Here is a 21,691-nt window from a genome sequence, read left to right on the forward strand (position 1 = left end):
TGTCACCGTTGTCGTAGGGTCGGTTTGTTGTATGGGGTTTGGAAATGTTAGCGACAGTGGGTGGCCGGATGCTCTTCGTGACGCTACTACTCCCCCCTCCTCCTCCTTCTTCCCCCCCCCTCCTCCTCCCCCCCCCCCCCCGCACGGGACTAAATATGTGTACCCCATCTGTCTGCTTCTGGAGCAAATCACATGTTCAAAAGTGTAAAAAAAAAAAACCTGTTTCATCGCTAATAATGTGTTTTTTTGTGGATTGCGACCGATAATCTGAACGAAAATATGATAATATCTGCGTCGGTAACAAATTTAATCTTTAATCTAGTATTCCCTCTAATTGTATAGGGTAATTTTGTGACGGAAGGAATTAGTTCATTCACTTTACTCTATCGTAAAATATGTAATATGATAATACATGTACTCATCCAACTAACGTCTGCTCCAAACTTTTGACGTATTTTCTTTGGTCCTACGTGAAAATTGTGACGTCTTTACTGCACAGCCTTACCATCGTCTCAATTAGTGTATAATGGAACACATGAGCGATTTTTTGCGTCGCAATGCGAAACTTAGCTTTTATACCTGTACAGCTTCTTCCTGTGTCACCTGTATAAGTGCAAAGTATAATAATGCAGAGATAACGTGTCAGTATTAATGCAAGACTAATACCACACCGCAATTTCCTACAAGAACACAGCCGCTGATTTTCGCTAACAGCAGTTACATTAACCGGACTTCCAAACTGATAAAAGAAGGCTCATGTGGCACTGTTGACAGGGAAACCTCGAGGGACGGGTTCAGGCATCTTCGGAAAAGGTTTTTTCTCATTCGCTGATAATGGCAGCTTTCCTCGGCATGTGTCAGAGTTGCGTCTTAACGGCATGTGTTGTGTGTAAGTGTCTGTAATGGATTTGTCTAATGCGTGGTGTCATGTTTGTATTGCATGATGGTGAGAGAATGGAGAGGACAAAACTCTGAGCGGGCATATAGTTTCTTCCTCTCGAATAGAACCAAGGGGACTGCCGGGTTTAATGTCCCCACCCAACCTACAGATCACCACTAACTCCATCACGTGATTGTATGGAGTGGTTTAGAATTTAATGCAGCACAGTGGTGTAAAGTCTGGTGGTCGGAAATTTTACGCCAACATCTCTTCTTCCCTTGATAAAAATTTTTCCACCATCAGGATGCCAGCCAGATACCTCCGAGTGGAGTGCCACCACACAGGCCTATGTTAACCATCTCGACTACACAAGAAGGGGGTGGTGGTGGTGGTGGTGGTGGTGGTGGTGGTGGTTGTGGCCTAATCAGGTAATGATGATGATGATGAGGAGGAGGAGGAGGAGGAGGATGAGGAGGATGACGGTGATGAGGATGACGGTGGTGAGGATGACGGTGGTGAGGATGACGGTGATGAGGATGACGGTGATGAGGATGACGGTGATGAGGATGACGGTGATGAGGATGACGGTGATGAGGATGATGGTGATGAGGATGATGGTGATGAGGATGATGATGGTGGTGAGGATGATGATGGTGGTGAGGATGATGATGGTGGTGAGGATGATGATGGTGGTGAGGATGATGGTGGTGATGATGATGGTGGTCATGATGGTGATGGTGATGATGATGATGGTGATGATGATGATGGTGATGATGATGAGGAGGAGGAGGAGGAGGAGGAGGATGATGATGATGAGAATGAGGATGATGAGGATAACGATCTGATGATGATGAACACCATGCATATACGTAACATAGCTGTTCATACAATGGTGGTCATCTGAGGCTTGGTGCCGTTCTGTAACCACTGTGCCACCCAGACATTGTGTTTATTGCGATTGCGTGGACTATCTCGACACGCCTCTTGGACGAGCCACAGTCCCACATAGCGCAGTTTATCCACGGTCCCCATCTATGTCCCCCGTGCTCCCTACTTTGAGATTCCCACAGGAGGTCTGACATAATTGTGCATCCGCACTGAAAGTGGTGGATTCATTGCCTGTGGAGGCGAATCAGTTATATGAATGCATGGTGCCTGTTCTCTCGAAAATGTCCGAAATAACTGACACCATCCATTCATATCGGTTCATATAACAGTTTACATCGAGCTCCTGCGATTTTAACAAACAGTAATGTAAATGTGTGATTCCCTAGCAGGTGACTGCGCCAGACAGACATCTTGAGCGTGTGCTGTATACTGTGCTGCCGTTATATGGCAGGTAGAGCAGAGTGTGACGGAGTTGCTTTTGCAGGGCAAGGCGAGCGGCGTGCGCAGCGCGCTGTGGGCGCGCGCTTGGCTGCAGGGCCACCTGTTCCAGCTGGGCCGCTTCCTGCACCGGCACGCCGGCAAGGTGCTCTTCGTCGCCGTGCTCGTGCTCTCCACCTTCTGTGTCGGACTCAAGTCTGCGCAGCTGCACTCGCGCGTCGACCAGCTCTGGGTACAAGGTCAGTAGCTACGTCACTCACCACTTGGCCAGCCAGCTCCCATTTCTCGCGAAAATTTTTCCATTTTTGAAGGGATCACTCCTTTCTCTGGGCCCTCTCAAACACCAGACAATGTTTTGACAGTGAGGCTCAGTATCACTCCAGATGGGGCAGGAAGAGCATCCTGCCATGAAGTCAAATATTTTTAAAAAAGCCACGTCATTAAGACATAGAGAGTTGCGTACCAGATAGGAGTTAAGAAGAAGAAGAAGAGATGCATCACTTCCGAATAGTCACCAATTTCAAATTTGATCAGTATTACATTGGTATCTGCTTAACCATCAGGGTTTCCCAGTACGCCCAGAGCTAACCTCTGTGTTCTCTAGGCTTGACTCTCGGCATAAACGTTCGAGAAAGAGGCAATGGCTGAAAGCCACTGATCCTTTGTCGAAGGTTAATCCCGAGAGTCAAGCCTAGAGAACGCAGAGGTGAGTTCTAAAATACAGAAGTTGCCATTGGGCATGTTGGGAAACCCTGGTGGTTAAACAGATGCCAAGATCTAGGAAGTCAGAATAGACCATTATCGTGATCTACTGATCAGTGGAATCTATCTTGGCGGTATGCATTAGTCCGCATGCATCCTTATGTTACATTTCATGATTACAGTCCTATTGTGACTACAGGGTAAACCCCTCATGGATCAGGAAATGCTCGATTGTGTGTTCGTTCCCATTACATGTCCATAAGACACACACTACCGGGGAAAAATGCTACACTCGTACACCCGTAAGGACTGTGTTGAATGCCACCAGGTTTTATGTCCACACTAAGATGTTGTGAGTCATCTGCCACGGTCATCAGTGATGAACAGGCGCTCTGGAGCCCTGTCTGTAAGCCCTTTGTTTTAACTCTGCAGGTAGTAACCGTGCTGAGTTCAGAGGCGAACACCGTGTGCAACATTCATTCTAGGGTACAATGATGACCCACCGACGAATACGTACTCCTGTGTAACAACTTCAGCCATTTGAAAAGGATCGCGTTGTGGGACTGTGGGAAGCGGGATGGCTCCATCGGCCGGTTGCTGCACATGTTGTGCACAGTGTATCCGTGGTGTGTTGCTGCTTTCAGTAGTGGTCAGCAGAACATTTCCACACCCGTAGGCCAGGTCGGGTCATCCATGTAGTGCAGACGCACATCAAGATAGACGCATTGCGAGAGCAGTAGTGGCCGACCGAACATCTTCCAGGGGAGATATCTGGCCATATATTGCACCTGTTGTCTTACTGAGGACCAGTGGCAACAATTGCTTGTATAAGGACTAAGATGATGTGTATCTCTGAACACGCTAGCACTCACACCACGTCCCCAAGCACGACTACTCTGGTGTGATGGAAGAATCGACTGGAGAGTGGAGTGTCACTCTTGTTGTCTTCGATGATGAGAACAGGTTCTGCCTGTATGCGAATGGGACATACACGTGTACGGTGTAAAACTGGTGAGCAGCCTATTCCGGAGTATAGCCTATTCGCCCACGACTCACAGGTCCCACTCGAGACTTCATATTGCAGCGAGCCATCAGCTACAGCTCTCGCTCCCATTTGGTGCTTCTGAAGGGTAATGCAACCACCGCGCACTACATGCACAGGTTGTTATCCTCGCGCTACTGTCATTTCTTCCACATGAAGGTGATGTGCTTCTTTAGCAGGACAGTGCACCTCCACATACGGCTGTTTCGACGCAATGTGCTCCTCATAGTGTACGACTACTGCTCTGGCCAACAAGATCTCCAGATCACTCGCCAATTGAACATGTGTGGGACATGGTGAAGCGGGAACTTACTCACTCCAGAGCCTACAAGAACCATTGCCGAATTTCAGCAAAAAGTGCAAGTTGTTTGGGACTGCACGTCGGAGCAGGCTATTCGGCACCTTCAAGATCGCTTGCACGCAATAATACACGCCTGCGATGCCGTCAGAGTGGGGTACACTGTGTGTTGGTGCGACTGTTTGGGCACCCTTTATTGTAACATGTGTATTTCATTTGCTCTGAAATTGTCATATACTCATACAACGATGAACCACCTGTCACATCGCCTATTAATAATGGCCTTGTCTTTAAGGTTGTTGCATTTTTGTCGACAGTGTACATGCCGAACGTTGCGATAGAGCGAGATTCTAGAGTGAAACCAAATCACCGTAACTGCCGACTAAGCTCATTCTAATTACTACTTACAGTGAGCTACTCAAGACTTTAACCATCCCAAGTCTACCAAACAAAATGCGCGTCACGGTCGTGCGTCCGGTTAAGTCTTTTAAAGTATCGGCCGATCTGAAAAGGAATACGGAAGGAATCAGCATTTCAGTGAGACGTAACCGCTAGCTGTTTTCTTTACGCCGACCGGTACAAGATTGCGAAGCAGAACGAAAGGAGTACAACCGCTGGTGCGTAAACGCCACGCTGTAGTTTCCGCCTGTAGTTTTTGTGTCTTGAGGCAGCCCAGAGGTCGCTGTTATCGTTTTTGCTCCGAGTAATCAGTTCACGGTCAGAAGAAGTCCGGGCAATTAAGTCATAAAAAGCTTACGATAGCTGCTCCCGCTGCTGACAGCAGGGAGTTCATTCGCTATCAGTGTGCTACGCTCCTCTGGTTTACGACCTGTGTGAACCCTTCTTCACACAGAGTAAAATATGACGTTAGTCTACACGCATATACTAAAGGACCTCATGTATACTGACATAAAGCAAACTTAAATTTTGGAAAAGCTACCCGACATCGAACTTTCTAGGGAGCAAATAGGGCAGGCACTTTTTCTTCGCTTCCGAGTTTTTCTTTCAGGGAGTTTACAATCTCAATCCCTCGGCGTCATAATCGAGAACTGAGGAGGAAAAAAATTGAGACCAAGAATCTTTTGTGATAACACCAGCAAAACCTGTTTGTTGAAGGATCTGTGCTTCAGTAAAAAATGTTATCGCTAGTTTCAAAACCCCCTCGGTCGACATGGAGGCAATGGACTGTGGTTGACACATGTGAGAATGAAGAACTGCTTGGATTTTTGACGTGACACCTATTTGGTTACAAAATAAGAAGTGCAGCAGAGAAAGTATGGTGTAACGAAAATGACATCATACTGGACAACTAGGCGGACGACCAGGATGTCCATACTGTGCTCCTTCATAAGGCAAACGTGTTTTTTTCCTCTGGAAGAATTTTTAGCTATTTCCAGCGCTAACTGTGTGATTTTTCGTGGGATTTGAACACTACTGCAAAATTACTAATTTTTTCCGTGTTGATGTTGCTTAGTGCCGCAAATTGAATGAAGGTGCGTGTGCATTCTATGGGCTAGCTGGCAGGGTGTGGTAGATAAGTATGGATGGGGAAATGGAGGAATGGATTCAACAGACATCCGATTCGTTAAAGAAACTGTTGCAGTGTTTCATGATTATACAGTTCTAGAAGTATCTTGAATACTGTCACCCTCTTTTTGTCAAAATGTTAGTTAATTTTACACAAAAACTGCAACTCACATAGCTCCTCGTCTTCCAAAAAGATACACAAAAACAAGAACTTCCTAAATGACAGCAGTCTGTGGTAATGTCTGTCATTAGCTGGAGTAAAATATCCTTTTCTGTGGATTGCCTTCTTTTGCACGGGTTAGGCTGTGTGATTTTCAAGTGTCTAAAATACATGCTAGATGTGTCCTGGAACTAGCTGCTCACTAAATCACTGCCTAACTGCAACCTAAGAGTCCTCGCCCACCGGAAACGCTCCCTGTGAGTCACTGTCTACCTCTACTCCCCAAGTCTTTGTCCACACCAGTGGATGGCCGCTTGAACAATCACCCTTACTACGGTTAATTTTCGTATTAGTAACTTCGTGTTTTTTGTATGTCTGTGTGCGTAGAGGTTCGATATGGAAGTTTTCGCGACCTTCCACACTAGGCCGGGTATGAAGGGTACTCACATATCACAAAAAGAACCAAAGTAGACGGGATGGTATTGGGCTCTGCTCAAAACAGAAATTGGCTTATTGTCGAGGAATACTTCAGACCAAAAACTGTAAGTTCAAACGATTATTAATGTGGAGCTCCTGATGATGATCCTTAGAAGGACATTACACTGAATCAGGCATAGAAGAAGGCACGAGATACAGAAGAGAACAAAAATTTGGAACGACCAAAAACACAGGGTGTAGGAAAACCGTTGGCATTCAGTCAGTTCCCAGTTGTCTAGGAATGAATAAATACAGGTCCAAAACATTGGAGCGTAGCGATCACACATCCTTCTCTCCAAAGTAGACTACAAAAGGTCGATAATATTGAGATCTGGCGAGTGTGGTGGCCAGGGGACAAGCGACAATCCATTCTCGTGCTCGAAAAACCAGTACTGGACGATACGAGCTCTGTGAACAGAGGCCCTGTCGTCTTAGAACACAGCATCATCATGGGCGAACAAACATTGTACCAGGAAATGGACCTGATCAGCCAACTGGGTCAGATAATGCTTGGCAGTAATACGATCTTGCAGTGTAAGCATGGGACCCACGGAATACCTCGATATGGTTTCCTAAATCATCATCGAATCCACATCATGTTTCAGTCTTTGGATATAAACTCGGCCGGAAGCTGGAAACAGTGTGAAACAACACTCATCCGACCAAATACCTATCTTCCAACGCTCCATAGTCAGTTTTACGGCTCCGGCACCAGGTTTTTCAATTATGGGTACTTGTATCACTGATGAGTGATTTTGAAGTTCCAGCTCGCACTCCAGTTCCCAGCTTGTGGAGCTCCCTTCGTGCTGTGTTAGTGCTGACAGGATTCGCGAGAACATTCAGTTCTGCAGTCAATTTTGCAGCTGTCGTTTTTCTATTTTTCACCACAGTATTCGTCAATGTCTGTCTGTCACGATAACTGGTGTCCAAGTTGTGGCTTAGCGGATAATGCTTTTCCGTTTTCCTTGTATGCGGTGTAAATCTTCGTACGGTGCGTCTTGAAACACGAAAAACTTCGGCTCCCTTGGTCACGGAAGCACCAACCATAAGGACAACAATAATTTATCCACGTTCGAATTCATTACACTGCGACGTAATGCTCTCACAATTACACATAATACTGCACAGGTGCCGCCGTTCGTGGTGAAATACAACAGGGCAACCTTGAGGCTTGGCTTGCATCTGTATTTGTTTTGAAGCATGTATTTCTCATTGTGTTCCATGCTTTTGTCCAACTCCTGTACATGAGGTAAGACTGAATTAGGCGCAGAAGGAGGCCCGAAATATTATGACAACTTTCGAGTGTAAAAAATTTGGCTTTACGGTTCTCGTTGCAGTAAATACAGTCCACGTCAGTAGTCATTACAAAGTAAAAAAAATACGTAACAGCCCTCAGGTCTACTGCCTGCCGGACAACATGCCGAGTTCAAACAGGGGGTTTTAGTAGACACACGCTCTACCAAAATTACGGTTCGGTAGTTTTGGTACACTACATAAATGTCGCATTAAATGGTAGCATTACCGGTAGTTTTGGTAAAATTGGTGGGGAATGGAACATAAATGAATGTGTAAGAGAGAAACTGAGAGTCGTCAACTTCTCTTTGCTTTTTTGTTTGCTTGGTTGTTTGTTTTGCACCTAATTAGAACCGCACATTATTCAGTGTTAGTTCATTGTATATTTAATAAACTTACAGAATATGTAATAAAAATTAGTTGATCGGGCGACTTCTGCGATTTTGACTAACCAAAGCGAAACTGTTGATTCAAATGCAGTTGTAAACATAAAAATATATAATTATTGTCGTATTTTCCCCTCAGTAGTACGTTCTTCATCATGATCGAAGGCAAGAGTTTCTGCCATTACTGATAAATCCGAAAGCTGTTGACGAATAAGAAAACATGTTTTATACAAGTTCAACGAAGTACTAAAGCGATGTTTGGTATACACTGAAGCGCCAAATTACAGATATAAACATGGGTATTCAAATACAGAGATATGTAAATAGTCAAACACAGCGCTGCGTTCGGCAACGGCTACTAAGACATCAAATGTCTGGCGCAGTTGTTAGACCGTTTACTACTGCTACAATGGCAGGTTGTCAAGATTCAAGTGAGTTTAAACGTGGTGTTATAGTTGGCGCACGAGCGATGGGACACAGCATCTCTAAGATAGCGATGAAGTGGGAATTCTCCCGTTAGACCATTTCACGAGTGTACCGTGAATATCAGGAATCCGGGAAAACTTCAAATCTTCGACATCGTTGCGCCCGGAAAAAGATCCTGCAAGAATGGGACCAACGACGACCGAAGAGAATCGTTCAACGTGACAGAAGTGCAACCCTTACGTAAACTGCTGCTGATTACAGTGCTGGGCCATGAACAAGTGTCACCGTGAGAACCAATCAACAAACACCACCGATATGGTCTTTCGGAGCCGAAGGCCCACTCATGTACTCTTGATGACTGCACGACTCAAAGCTTTACGCCTAGCCTGGGCGCATCAACACTGAGATTGGAGTGTTGATGACTGGAAACAAGTTGGTCGGACGAGTCTCCTTTCAAATTGTATCGAGCGGATAGACGTGTACGGGCGTGGAGACAACCTCATGAATCCATGGGACCTGCATGTCAGCAGGGGACTGTTCACGCTCGTAGAGGCTCTGTAATGTTGTAGGGCATCATCAGTTGGAGTGATATGGGACCCCTGACACGTCTAGATACTACTGACATGTGACATGTACGTAAGTATACTGACTGATCACCTGCATGCATTCATGTCCATTGTGCATTCCGACGGACTTGGGCAATTCCAACAGGACAATGCGATACCCCACACGCCCAGAATTGCTACAGAGTGGCTCCAGGAAAACTCTTCTGAGATTAAAGACTTCCGTTGGTCACCAAACACTCCAGACAAAACGTTATTGACCATATCTGGGAAAAGATCTCCACTCCCTCGTACTCTTACGGATTTATGGACAGCCCTCCAGGATTCTTGGTGTCTATTCTCTCCAGCACTACCTCAGATATGAGAGTGCATACCATGTCGTGCTGCTGCACTTCGCCGGCCGTTGGTGGCCGAGCGGTTCTAGGCGCTTCAGTCTGGAACCGCACGACCGCTACGGTCGCAGGTTCGAATCCTGCCTCGGGCATGGATGTGTGTGATGTCCTTAGGTTAGTTAGGTTTAAGTAGTTCTAAGTTCTAGGGGACTGATGACCTGAGATGTTAAGTGCCATAGTGCTCAGAGCCATTTGAACCATTTTTTTGCTACACTTCTGTGTGCCCGCGGGGCCGCTACAGGATACTAGGCAGATGTACCACTTTCTTTGACTTTTCAGTTTATTTTTGTTTTGCGGAATTTTTTACATCACAATTCTGTTGAGAAAATTGCGTTTTCTAGCGCTATATGACAAATCTTTATTGTTTTCTTTCTTTTAAAACAACATCCCACTGTTCCACATTAAAAATCAACAGTTTTCGAATATAACCCAAATTAAACGGTGACAATTTCAGTCCTGCAATAAACACTGTTTATTCTTAACTAATAGAGAGGAGGATAATTATGTAAAACAAAAATGTTCCGTAGATTACCCTGCCCTTTAAGGTTGTAGGTTCACCACTTCCGGTTTTTCGGGGAATCTATTAAGACAGTGGTCGCATACGTAAAGAAAGCGATCGTTACGAAGTAACACCGAAGGTATGCAACACACTCAACATACGGGTAACGCGGGTACGACGTTAACTGACCAAAGCTACTAGGAGAACTACGGCAGTCCATGCTTACGTGTGGTAGTCTACGGTAGTTTTACAACTTCAGGTATTAGTGGACCTTTCCTCGACATTGTCTGGACGCACTGGGCACAGCTTACAGGATACCTCCTCTTTACGTAAAGTAGTGGCGAGTCACGCACGCCACCAGGAAGTGAGGGGTCCGGAGGCAGTCGCGGCAGCAGAAGTCCCCTCCGGCTTGCCCGCTCGCGACGCGGTATGCGTGCTGCGTCCTCGCCCCGGTGCGACTCAAGGTCGCGGTCAACCGCCTGCCGAGGGCGCGCCGCCCCCACCTGCTTCCGGATGACCGCGAGCGCGCTGCAGTGGTAACAACCGTGGCGTGCAATTGCCCGTTCCATCTCTGACGATATCAGCCGGCACGAAAACCAAAGGGCTACACACGCACAGTAAAACTGCACATTCCCTATGTTTCACCTTAATAGTAAATCTGCCATCCATCTGAAGATACGATAAAACACCACTTTTTTTTTTCTATGCATGGTCTTGACGGAGGTGGTATCCAGTGGGCTTCTTGCCAGATGCGAACTGACTTGCCCAAAGAGTTATAGGGGGGCCTACTGTTTAATTTGGACTGCCCAACTTGGCATTTTTCACATCGCTCAAAAGAGGAAAGGCCGCTGGACCTGATGGGATACCAGTTCGATTTCACACAGAGTACGCTAAGGAACTTGCCCTCCTTCTTGCAGCGGTGTACCGTAGGTCTCTAGAAGAGAGTAGCGTTCCAAAGGATTGGAAAAGGGCACAGGTCATCGCCTTTTTCAAGAAGGGACGTCGAACAGATGTGCAGAACTATAGACCTATATGTCTAACATCGATCAGTTGTAGAATTTTGGAACATGTATTAAGTTCGAGGATAATGGCTTTTCTGGGGACTAGAAATCTACTCTGTAGGAACCAGCATGGGTTTCGAAAAAGACGATCGTGTGAAAGCCAGCTCGCGCTCTTCGTCCACGAGACTCAGAGGGCCATAGACAAGGGTTCCCAGGTGGATGCCGTGTTTTTTGACTTCCGCAAGGCGTTCGATACGGTTCCCCACACTCGTTTAATGAACAAAGTAAGAGCATATGGACTATCAGACCAATTGTGTGATTGAAGAGTTCCTAGATAACAGAACGCAGCACGGAGAGAAATCTTCCGAAGTAAGAGTGATTTCAGATGTGCTGCAGGGGAGTGTCGTAGGACTGTTGCTACTCACAATATACATAAATGACCTTGTGGATAACATCGGAAGTTCACTGAGGCTTTTTGCGGATGATGCTGTTGTATATCGAGAGGTTGTAACAATGGGAAATTGTACCAAAATGCAGGAGGATCTGCAACGAATTGACGCATGGTGCAGGGAATAGCAATTGAATCTCAATGTAGACAAGTGTAAGGTGCTGCGAATACATAGAAATAAAGATCCTTTATCTTTTAGCTACAATATAGCAGGTCAGCAACTGGATGCAGTTAATTCCATAAATTATCTGGGAGTAGGCATTAGGAGTGATTTAAAATGGAATGATCGCATAAAGTTGATCGTCGGTAAAGCAGATGCCAGACCGAGAGTCATTGGAAGAATCCTAAGGAAACGCAATCCGAAAACAAAGGAAGTAGGTTACAGTAAACTTGTTGGGCCACTGATTGAATATTGCTCACCTGTGTGGGATCCGTACCAGATGGGGCTGATGGAAGAGATAGAGAAGATCAAACGGAGAGCAGCGCGCTTCGTTAAAGGATCATTTAGTAATCGCGAAAGTGTTACGGAGATGACAGATAAACTCCAGCGGAAGACTCTGCAGGAGAGACGCTCAGCAGCTCGGTACGGGCTTTTGTTGAAGTTTCGAGAACATACCTTCACCGAGGAGTCAAGCAGTATATTGCTCCGTCCTACGTATATCTTGCGAAGACACCATGAGGATAAAATCAGAGAGATTAGAGCCCACACAGAGGCATATCGACTATGTTTCTTTCCACGAACAATACGAGACTGGAATAGAAGGGAGAACCGATAGAGGTACTCAAGTACCCTCCGCCACACACCGTCAGGTGGCTTGCGGAGTATGGATGTAGATGTAGAAGAAACACCAGTGAAACCCACTAAACAGCTTCAAACGAGTGACTACTTTACAAATGAGTGATGTGTTGAAACACCTGGTGTGAAGAGCGTAAACAAGAAAAAGTTTAGGAAAGGTTTGATTTGTATTTAAATTTTATTGTAAATCGCTAAGTGCTCTTATTATGAAACACTAGAAGACCTTAGGTGAGTGGCCAGCGAGTCTGACTGCCATCAGGCGGGTTTGGGATCGATTTCCGGCCGGATCGGAGATTTCTCTGCTAGGGGACTGGGTATTGTGGTGTACTCCTCAGTTCATCGTCATCGACACGCAAGTCGCCCATTGTGGCCTCATCTGAAAAGACTCGCGACTCTGTGGTCGAATTTCCCAGGTGGGGACTCCCGGTCATCAATGCCTGTACGATCACTTCATCTCATTTCACTAGACGACTGTTAGTTAGTTAATTTGCGCGCCGTATTAAGCAAAAGCTAGCATTGCACGCAACTGAATGTTTTTGAGGTCATATAACCTGAATTATGTGACGTACAATGACATAATTTTGCAAGTGTATTCAGTGCGGATACTGGCTGCAAAATGTGTTGGGAATAGAGTTAGTAGCAGAGAAACCACAAATCAAAACATGATGCCTTGTTCTAGAATTGTGCTGCGTGAATAGCGAAAATGTAGTAAACCATAAACTTCTTCCTTTTACCATTTTAGGCGGGCGTCATGGAGAGTTTCGTAAGTATTTCAAATTACGTGTAAAGTTTTTTGGAAGTCGCCAAGTACTCTAATTCTGAAATACTGGATGAAAATACTCTGGATAGTGTGCGTGTCATGAAATAACGGTAACACTTGTCTTAATGTGTTAAACCGTTAACGTAAGATTGTATTTCTTACTGAGTAGATTATGGCAGCTTTTTAAATTTTTAAATTCAGCCAGTAATTGTATGGAGTATTAAAAACCTAATATCTGTTGCCCCTGGAAGCCGTTAGTTACGCAGCCCTGATTTGGGATTATGCCCCGTGTTAGACGTTTAACATAAGGGGCAGTCAAATGAAAACCGATAACCCGCCACAACGGGATCATGGAACGGATCCATTCAAATGCAGTCACCACACGCATTACAACAGTTATCCCACTGAGAGACGTGACGAGCAATTCCCATTTCATAGAAAGCGGTCGGCTGCTGACGGATGCACAACCGCACACACTGCGCACTTGCTCGTCTGACTGAAACCGACGTCAACGCAATTCTTACTTCAGGTCCCAAAAACATGTGAAACCTACACGTTGAAACAGAATGAGATTTTCACTCTGCAACGGAGTGTGCGCTGTTATGAAACTTCCTGGCAGATTAAAACTGTGTGCCGGACCGAGACTCGAACTCGGGACCTTTGTCTTTCGCGGGCAAGTGCTCTACCAACTGAGCAATCCAAGCACGACTCACGACCCGCCCTCACAGTTTCAATTCTGCCGGTACCTCGTCTCCTACCTTCCAAACTTTACAGAAGCTCTCCTGCGAACTTTGCAGAATTACATCTACATCTACACTCTGCAAACAACATTCAAGTGCCTGGCAGAGGCTTCATCGAACCACCTTCACTGTTCTCTATTATTCCAATCTCGTATAGCACTCCTGGAAGTTCTGCAAGGTTCGCAGAAGAGCTTCTGTAAAGTTTGGAAGGTAGGAGGCGAGGTACTGGCAGAAGTAAAGCTGTGATGACGGGGTGTGAGTCGTGCTTGGGTATCTAAGTTGGCAGAGCACTTGCCCGCGAAAGGCAAAGGTCCCGAGTTCGAGTCTCGGTCCGCCACACAGTTTTAATCTGCCAGGAAGTTTCATATGAGCGCACACTCCGCTGCAGAGTGAAAATCTCATTCTGGAAACATCCCCCAGGCAGTGACTAAGCCATGTCTCCGCAGTATCCTTTCTTTCAGGAGTGCTAGTTCTGCAAGGTTCGCAGGAGAGCTTCTGTAAAGTTTGGAAAGTAGGAGGCGAGGTACTGGCAGAAGTAAAGCTGTGATGACGGGGTGTGAGTCGTGCTTGGGTATCTAAGTTGGCAGAGCACTTGCCCGCGAAAGGCAAAGGTCCCGAGTTCGAGTCTCGGTCCGGCACACAGTTTTAATCTGCCAGGAAGTGTCATATGAGCGCACACTCCGCTGCAGAGTGAAATTCTCATTCCAGCTCTTATCTTTCTTGTTGGCGACACTACAGGAGCAAAGTGGGGCTTCCCCCGCTCGCCCCGCTCCATTTCCAGTGACACTTGCCGCGCTCTGTGAAAGCGCCAGAGGAAACAAAAAGAAAACTGTACGGATTATATTTCCTTACTCTCTCTCTCTGTCTCTCCTTTGTACGGGCGGCGATGTTTGGCTTAGGAAACATTTACAAGCCACGATAGCGCGTAATGTACGCTACGGGGCACGCCCGCGCGTAGCATTGTGATGGCGGCGTATTTACTGCGACCGTGGAGTCGCGCCCGCTATTACAGGCGGCGGTAACGCGCCCGCTGTCCACTACATCACGGCGGCGTGGGCGTCGGCGCTTGCCTCTCTTCCTGACGTCGCCAACGACGGTGACCCGAGCAGGCAGTCCGGCAACAACAACACACTGAGGTGACAAGTCATCGGATAGCGACAAGCACATACACAGCTGGCGGTAGTATAGCGTACACGAAGTATAAAAGGGCAGCACATTGACGGAGTTGTCATTTGTACTCAGGTGATTCACGAGAAAAGCTTTCCGACGCGATTAGTGCGGTACGACGACAATTAACAGACTCTGAACGCAGAATCGTCATTGAATCTAGACGCATGACACATTTCATTTCGGAAACTGTTAGGGAATTCAGTATTCAGAGATCCACAGTGTCAATAGTGTGCCAAGAATGCCAGATTTCAAGTATTACCTCTCACCACGGACAACGCACTGACCGTCGGCCTTTACATAACGACCGAGAGCAGCGGCGTTTGAGTAGAGTTATCAGTGCTAACAGACAAGCAACAATGCGTGACATAAACGCAGAAATCATTGTGGGAAGTACGACGAACGTATCCTTCAGGACAGTGCAGTAAAATTTGGCGTTAATGGGCTATGGCAGCGGATGACAGACCTTTGCTAACAGCGCGATATCCCGTGCAGCGCGTTTTCTGGACTCGTGATCATGTCGGTTGGACCGTAGACGACATGAAAACCGCGGCCTGGTCATGAATCCCGATTTCAATTGGTAAGACTTGATGGCAGGGTTCGTGTGTGGCGCAGAGCCCACGAAGCCATGGGCCAGATTTGTCAACAAGACATTGCGCAAGCTGGTGGTGGCTCCGTAATGGCGTGGGCTGCGTTAACCTGGAATGGGCTGGGTCCTCTGCTAGAAATGAACATGAAATCTATGAATGGCTAAAGAGTGTCTCAAAGTAGTCGAGCATAACGCTTTCCAATCAATGATTGGTTCATTTGGATAGGAATCCATTCCATGTGAACACAGCCCACATCACTACGGAGCCGCCACCAGCTTGCTCAGTACCTTGTTGACAACTTGAGTCCATGGCTTCGTGGCGTCTGCAACACACTCGAACCCTACCATGAGCTCTTGCCAACTGAAACTGGGTCTCATCCGACCAGATCACGGTTTTCCAGTCGTCAAGGGTCCAACCGATATGGTCACGAGCCCAGGAGCGGCGCTGCAGGCGATGTCGCGCTGGTAGTCAAAGGCCGTCTGCTGCAACAGCCCATTAACGCTAAATTTCCCGGCACTGACCTAATATATATTTCACGCAGTTTTGCTTGTCTGGTAGCACTAACAACTCTACGCAAAAACCACTGCGTCATCCACTGCGTTGTCTGTGGTGAGAGGTAATACCTGAAATTTGATATTCTCGACAGACTCCTGACACTATGGCTCTCGGAGCGTTTCCGAAATGGAACGTCGCATGTGTATAGTTCCAACTACGTTCCGGCGTTGAAAGTCTGTTAATCACCGTCGAGCGGCCATAATCCCGCCGGAAAGCTCCGCCAATGCTCTATCCTTCTATATCCTGCGTACACTGTACTATCGCCATCTGTGCTATTCCATGTGATTTCTCACGGACATAGACGAACTCATTATATTCTACATCTCTAGAATTCTCATAAGCGTTCCACAAGGTAATGCGAGCGAACTATATGAAACTGTGTTTGACTATTATGGCAACAAACGAAAGGGGCCAATAAAGAACAATGAAACAAGGAAATAATCGAAATGAACGTATGTCCGAAAACCAACTGTTTCCCCAATGCGACGTTTGCGCAAGTGCAGTCATGCCTGCGTTAGTATAGTGGCAATGTCTAAGACTAAGTTTATTTCCAAACAGCGCAAGGGGCGTAAATTATAATGTAATAAGCTGCCCTCGTTTGATCTTATCATCATTCCAGATACCTAAGTACTGGCAAACAGCATTTGGACAACAAGTATATTGCTCGCCAATACTACGGCCTGCCAGGTTTCCCGACTTGAACGACCTGGATTTTCTTTTTGTGGAGATATTTAAAACATTTGATGTATTCCAGCCCTCGTAACACTGACGATGAACTATGGGAACGCATTGTGGATGATTGTCATTGCCTTCTGTATACGCCTGGGATTTTTGAAAAAAAAATGTGTGGACGAATACTTTTTGAAGTAGCCCTTGAATAAATTCTCAATTTTGTCAAATTTGTTATCGCTATGGATGGATGTATTTCCTTGTCCATCAATAAAAATGACTTACCAAAGTTCGTTGCGTATGACTGGATGTTCACATTTTATGTTCCCTTCCTTTCGCGTGACATATACTTAGCTTTAAAAAAAAATTACAGCTAGACTAATACTTTTTGGACACACTGTATATAGAACGGCTCCCCTTTAGCTTTTATCAAAGATCTTTGCTAAAAGCTTCCCTACTACACTGCTAAAGGTTTAACCAAAGGGCTTTGATAAGTATTTATCACTGGCCTCGAACACTACATTGCTGACGTCACACAGACGTGCACTCGGACTCGTATTTATCGCTGACCACGGTACACGTCGTAGTGACGTCACGGAGAAGTGTTGTAGAAGTGAATCTAGCTTCTCCCAACGCACGCGGGGTGCCTCGATTTGAGAGTGGGCGCGTAAAGCGCGGTAGCCGGCAGCCAGCCACTGGCCTGCCACCGGGCAGCGCGCGCACCCACGCAGCGGCGAGTGAGTCATGCGCGCGCGCGGACAGCCCGTGGCCGTGCATTCCCGCGTGCCTCGCCGGGGCTGTTGTGTAGTAAGCGGCGGCCCGGCCGGCCAGCGCAGCGCCGTCACAAACCGGTTGCCCTCGTGCTGGCGCAGCTGCCTGCCGCCGGTGGTGGGGGCTGGGCCGCGCGGTGGAGAGGTGCGGTGCGGAGGGGAGGGAAGGCCACCCAGGTCGCGGACCACACGGCCGCGATGAATGGAGGGAATGGAAACGAAGGGAAGGGAAAACACCCGGCCTGCGCGGAGCGCCGCATGCCTGCGTGCGCTCTCGGTCGCCGACGATGGAGCCGGAAAAGCTGCGCGTTGCGTTGCGTTGCGTAGCTGCTGGTCTGCTCCGCCGGGCTCGGGAGCTGACAAGTCTTCCGCTGCTACCGCGGGCAGGCGCCTCGGCCGGGCAGTTTCTCCGGCGACGCCGTGCAGCGTAATGTTGCGCAACGAGACAGAAGGCATTTCGCCAGTTCTTCAGTGCGAAACGTCTTAAGTTTCTGTGGTTTTAGACCTACAGGGTGTCCGAAAAGTCTTTCCCTGATTACATAAATTGATAACTCACAAGGGAACCTCCCCATCGCACCCCCCTCAGATTTAGTTATAAGTTGGCACAGTGGATAGGCCTTGAAAAACTGAACACAGATCACTCGAGAAAACAGGAGAAAGTTGTGTGGAACTATGAAAAAAATTAGTAAAATATACAAACTGAGTAGTCCATCCGAAGATAGGCAATATCTAAGGACAATGGGAGTGAAGGAGCGCCGTGGTCCTGTGGTTAGCGATAGCAGCTACGGAACGAGAGGTCCTAGGTTCAAGTCTGCCCTCGAGTGAAAAGTTTAATTTTTTATTTTCAGTTTGTGACAAACTCTTATGTTTTCATCACTTTTTTGGGAGTGATTATCACATCCACAAGAAAACCTAAATCGGGCAAGGTAGAAGAATCTTTTTACCCATTCGCTAAGTGTACAAGTTAGGTGGGCCGACAACATATTCCTGCCATGTGACGCACATGCCGTCACCAGTGTCGTATAGAATATATCAGACGTGTTTGCCTGTGGAGGAATCGGTTGACCTATGACCTTGCGATCAAATGTTTTCGGTTCCCATTGGAGAGGCACGTCCTTTCGTCTACTAATTGCACGGCTTTGCGGTGCGGTCGCAAAACACAGACACTAAACTTATTACAGTGAACAGAGACGTCAATAAACGAACGGACAGATCATAACTTTGCGAAAATAAAGTAAAATTTTCAGTCGAGGGAGGACTTGAACCAAGGATCTCTCGTTCCGCAGCTACTCACGGGACCACGACGCCCCTGAGCACACATTCTCCTTGATGTTGCGTATGTTCGCATGGACTACTCAGTTTGTATATTTTATTAGTTTTTTTCATAGTTCCACACAACTTCTTCCTGTTTTCTCGATTGATCTGTGTTCAGTTTTTCAAGGCCTATCCACTGTGCCAACTTATAACTAAATCTGAGGCGGGTGCGATGGGGAGGTTCCCTTATCAGGCTAGAAGTAAGATACAAATATGCAACTGGTGTCTAATTGTTTACAAACTATCAAAGTTTTTTTCACACATCAGTAAAATCCCACATGAGCACCCTTGGTAGCACGTAGCACACCTAGGCTATATTCAATTTCCGTCCGCACATTGGCCAACATCACTGGAGGGATCGATTCAACGACTGTGATTATCCATTGCCGCAGGGTTTCAAGATCTGGTACACGTGTTCGGTAGACCTCGTCCTTGACATAACCCCATAAAAAGAAGTCTAATGGGGGTATGTCAGGAGAGCGTGGAGACCAAACCGTTGGCCCATCACGACCAATGCATCGCCCAGGAAAGGTCATATCGAGATAGGCACGGACGTCCAAATCCCAATGGCGCGGTGCACCGTCTTGCTGAAACAAGACATCGGGGTGATACTGAAACAGCTGAGGAACAGCTAACAGTTGCAACATGTCCAGATACGCTGCAGATGTGACGGTAGCCTCAGCGAAGAAGAATGGCCCGATAATTCGATCGTGCAATAGCGCGCACCAAACATTCACCTTTGTACTGCCTCTGGTGCACTCCATGACCTCGCCAGTGGGTTGTGAACCCCAAATGCGCACACTATGGCGATTCACTACTCCACTGACAAAAAAGGTCGCTTCGTCGGAAAAGGCAATTCGTCTGAGATAACCATCATCGTCCTCAATACGTGATAGCATTTCGACCGCAAAGTCATATCGACGTGTACTGTCATTGGGCAACAAGGCCTGAACGATTTGCACTTTGTATGCACGAAACAATAAACGTTTGTGTAAAATGTCATGGAGAGAGCTTTTTGGCATCTGTAATTCACGTGAGGCCCTGCGCACCGATTTCTTCGGACTTCGCAGAAAAGACTGTCTTACAGCTTCCAGTCTGCTGAGGTTCTTGGTCGATCAGACCTCGGAAGGCCAGCAACCGACCCTGTGTTCTTGAACTTCTCATACCAGGCTTTAATGCTCTTGGCATCAGGTGGATTCCTTCCAAATGTTGTCTGGAATGTCTCTGCATTGTGCTTGGTGATCGTGCATCATGGTACCACAGGACACACTGTGCCTTCTCCTGATTGGTGACTCCGCATGAAGTCCCGATGCAGCTGACATCAATATTTTCTTCCCTGCTCTTTCCTTTCATTTCCTTTCCTCCCCCCCCCCCCCCCACCTCCCTCCGTCTTCAATATACATAAAACAGGAAACATTAGCTAATTACTCAATTTCAGAATCCAACAGTGCTATGCTAAATGCAGTGAAGACATATACAAATAATGTTTCAGTTTCTGAGCCTGTAGATCTGTGAACGATTCGTATAGTGTACTATAGGTATTTTATGTTATTAAATATCTGAAATAATGTTGTTCTTTCTGGTAATTATATGTCCTAAGTCTCGGGATTTTGGGGGAAATTTAGTGATAATTCAGAAATAAACTATGATTAAACGAAAATCGTAAGTGGAAACACTAGGAAAAATAAAAAAAACCAACTGTGTCACTACGCAAAGCGAACTGAAAACCTGGTCAAGGTGGCAGCACCGCCTAATTTACGCTAGAGAAAATCGGCACTCAGTGCTAATCGAAGTTTGAGGTGTACAAAGAGCGACGCCACTGGATAGTGTATGACTGGAAACGACTGATTTGTAGTGATGAATCACGCTATACCCTGTGGCAATCCGATGGAAGGACGTGTGTTTGTCGAAAACCTGGAGAACGGTACCTGGCATCACGTGTAGTGCCAACAGTGAAGTACAGAGGAGCTAGTGTTACGGTATGGGGTGTTTCTCGTGGTTCATCTACATTTACGTGATTACTCTGCTATTCACAATTAAGTGTCTGGCAGAGGGTTCAATGAAACACCTTCAAGCTGTCTCCACAGTTCCACTCTCGAACGGCGCACGGGAAGAACGAGCACTTAATTTTTTCTTTTCGATCCCTGATTTCTGTTATTTTATCGTGATGATCATTTTTTCCTATGTAGGTAGGTGCTAAAAGAATGTTTTCGCAATCAGAGGAGAAAACTAGTGATGAAAATTTCATGAGAAGATCCCGTCGCAATGAGAAACACCTTTGTCTTAATGATTGCCACTCCAATTCACGTGTCATATCTCCCCTGTTTCGCGATAATACAAACGAGCCGCCCTTCTTTGAACTTTTTCGATGTCATCCGTCAGTCCCACCTGATGCGGATCCCACACCGCACGGCAATACTCCAGAATAGGGTGGACAATTGTGGTGTAAGCAGTCTCTTTAGTAGATCTGTTGCACCGTCTAAGTGTTCTGCCAATGAATCGCGGTCTTTGATTTGCTCTACTCACAAAATTATCTGTGTGACCGTTCCAATTTAGGTTATCTGTAATTGAAATCCCTAAGTATTTAGTTGAATATACGGCCTTCGGCCTTCAGATTTGTGTGACTTATCGCGTAATCGAAATTTAGCGGATTTCTTTTAGTACTCATGTGAATAATTTCACACTTTTCTTTATTCAGGGTCAACTGGCACTTTTCGCACCACACATGTATCTTATCTAAACCATTTTGCACTTCGTTTAGGTCATCTGTCTTTACAAAACGGTAAATGACAGCATCTGCAAATAATCTAAGAGGGCTACTCAGATTGTCTCCTATGTCGTTGATGTAGATCATAAACAGTAGAGGGCCTGTAACACTGCCTTGGGGAACGCCAGATATTACTTACGTTT

The 21,691-nt window shown here is 46.5% G+C and overlaps 1 protein-coding gene across 1 annotated transcript in view; it reads left to right on the forward strand.

Moving 5' to 3' along the window:
* LOC124795292 (protein patched) overlaps positions 1-21,691 on the forward strand; it is a 149,013-nt gene that overhangs the window by 34,329 nt on the left and 92,993 nt on the right. The window contains exon 2 of the mRNA XM_047259250.1: positions 2,253-2,445. Coding sequence (XP_047115206.1) covers positions 2,253-2,445 — 193 coding nt within the window. The remainder of the gene's footprint in view (positions 1-2,252; positions 2,446-21,691) is intronic.

This window comes from Schistocerca piceifrons, chromosome 4 (assembly GCF_021461385.2).
Source record: "Schistocerca piceifrons isolate TAMUIC-IGC-003096 chromosome 4, iqSchPice1.1, whole genome shotgun sequence".
Lineage (NCBI taxonomy): Eukaryota > Metazoa > Arthropoda > Insecta > Orthoptera > Acrididae > Schistocerca > Schistocerca piceifrons.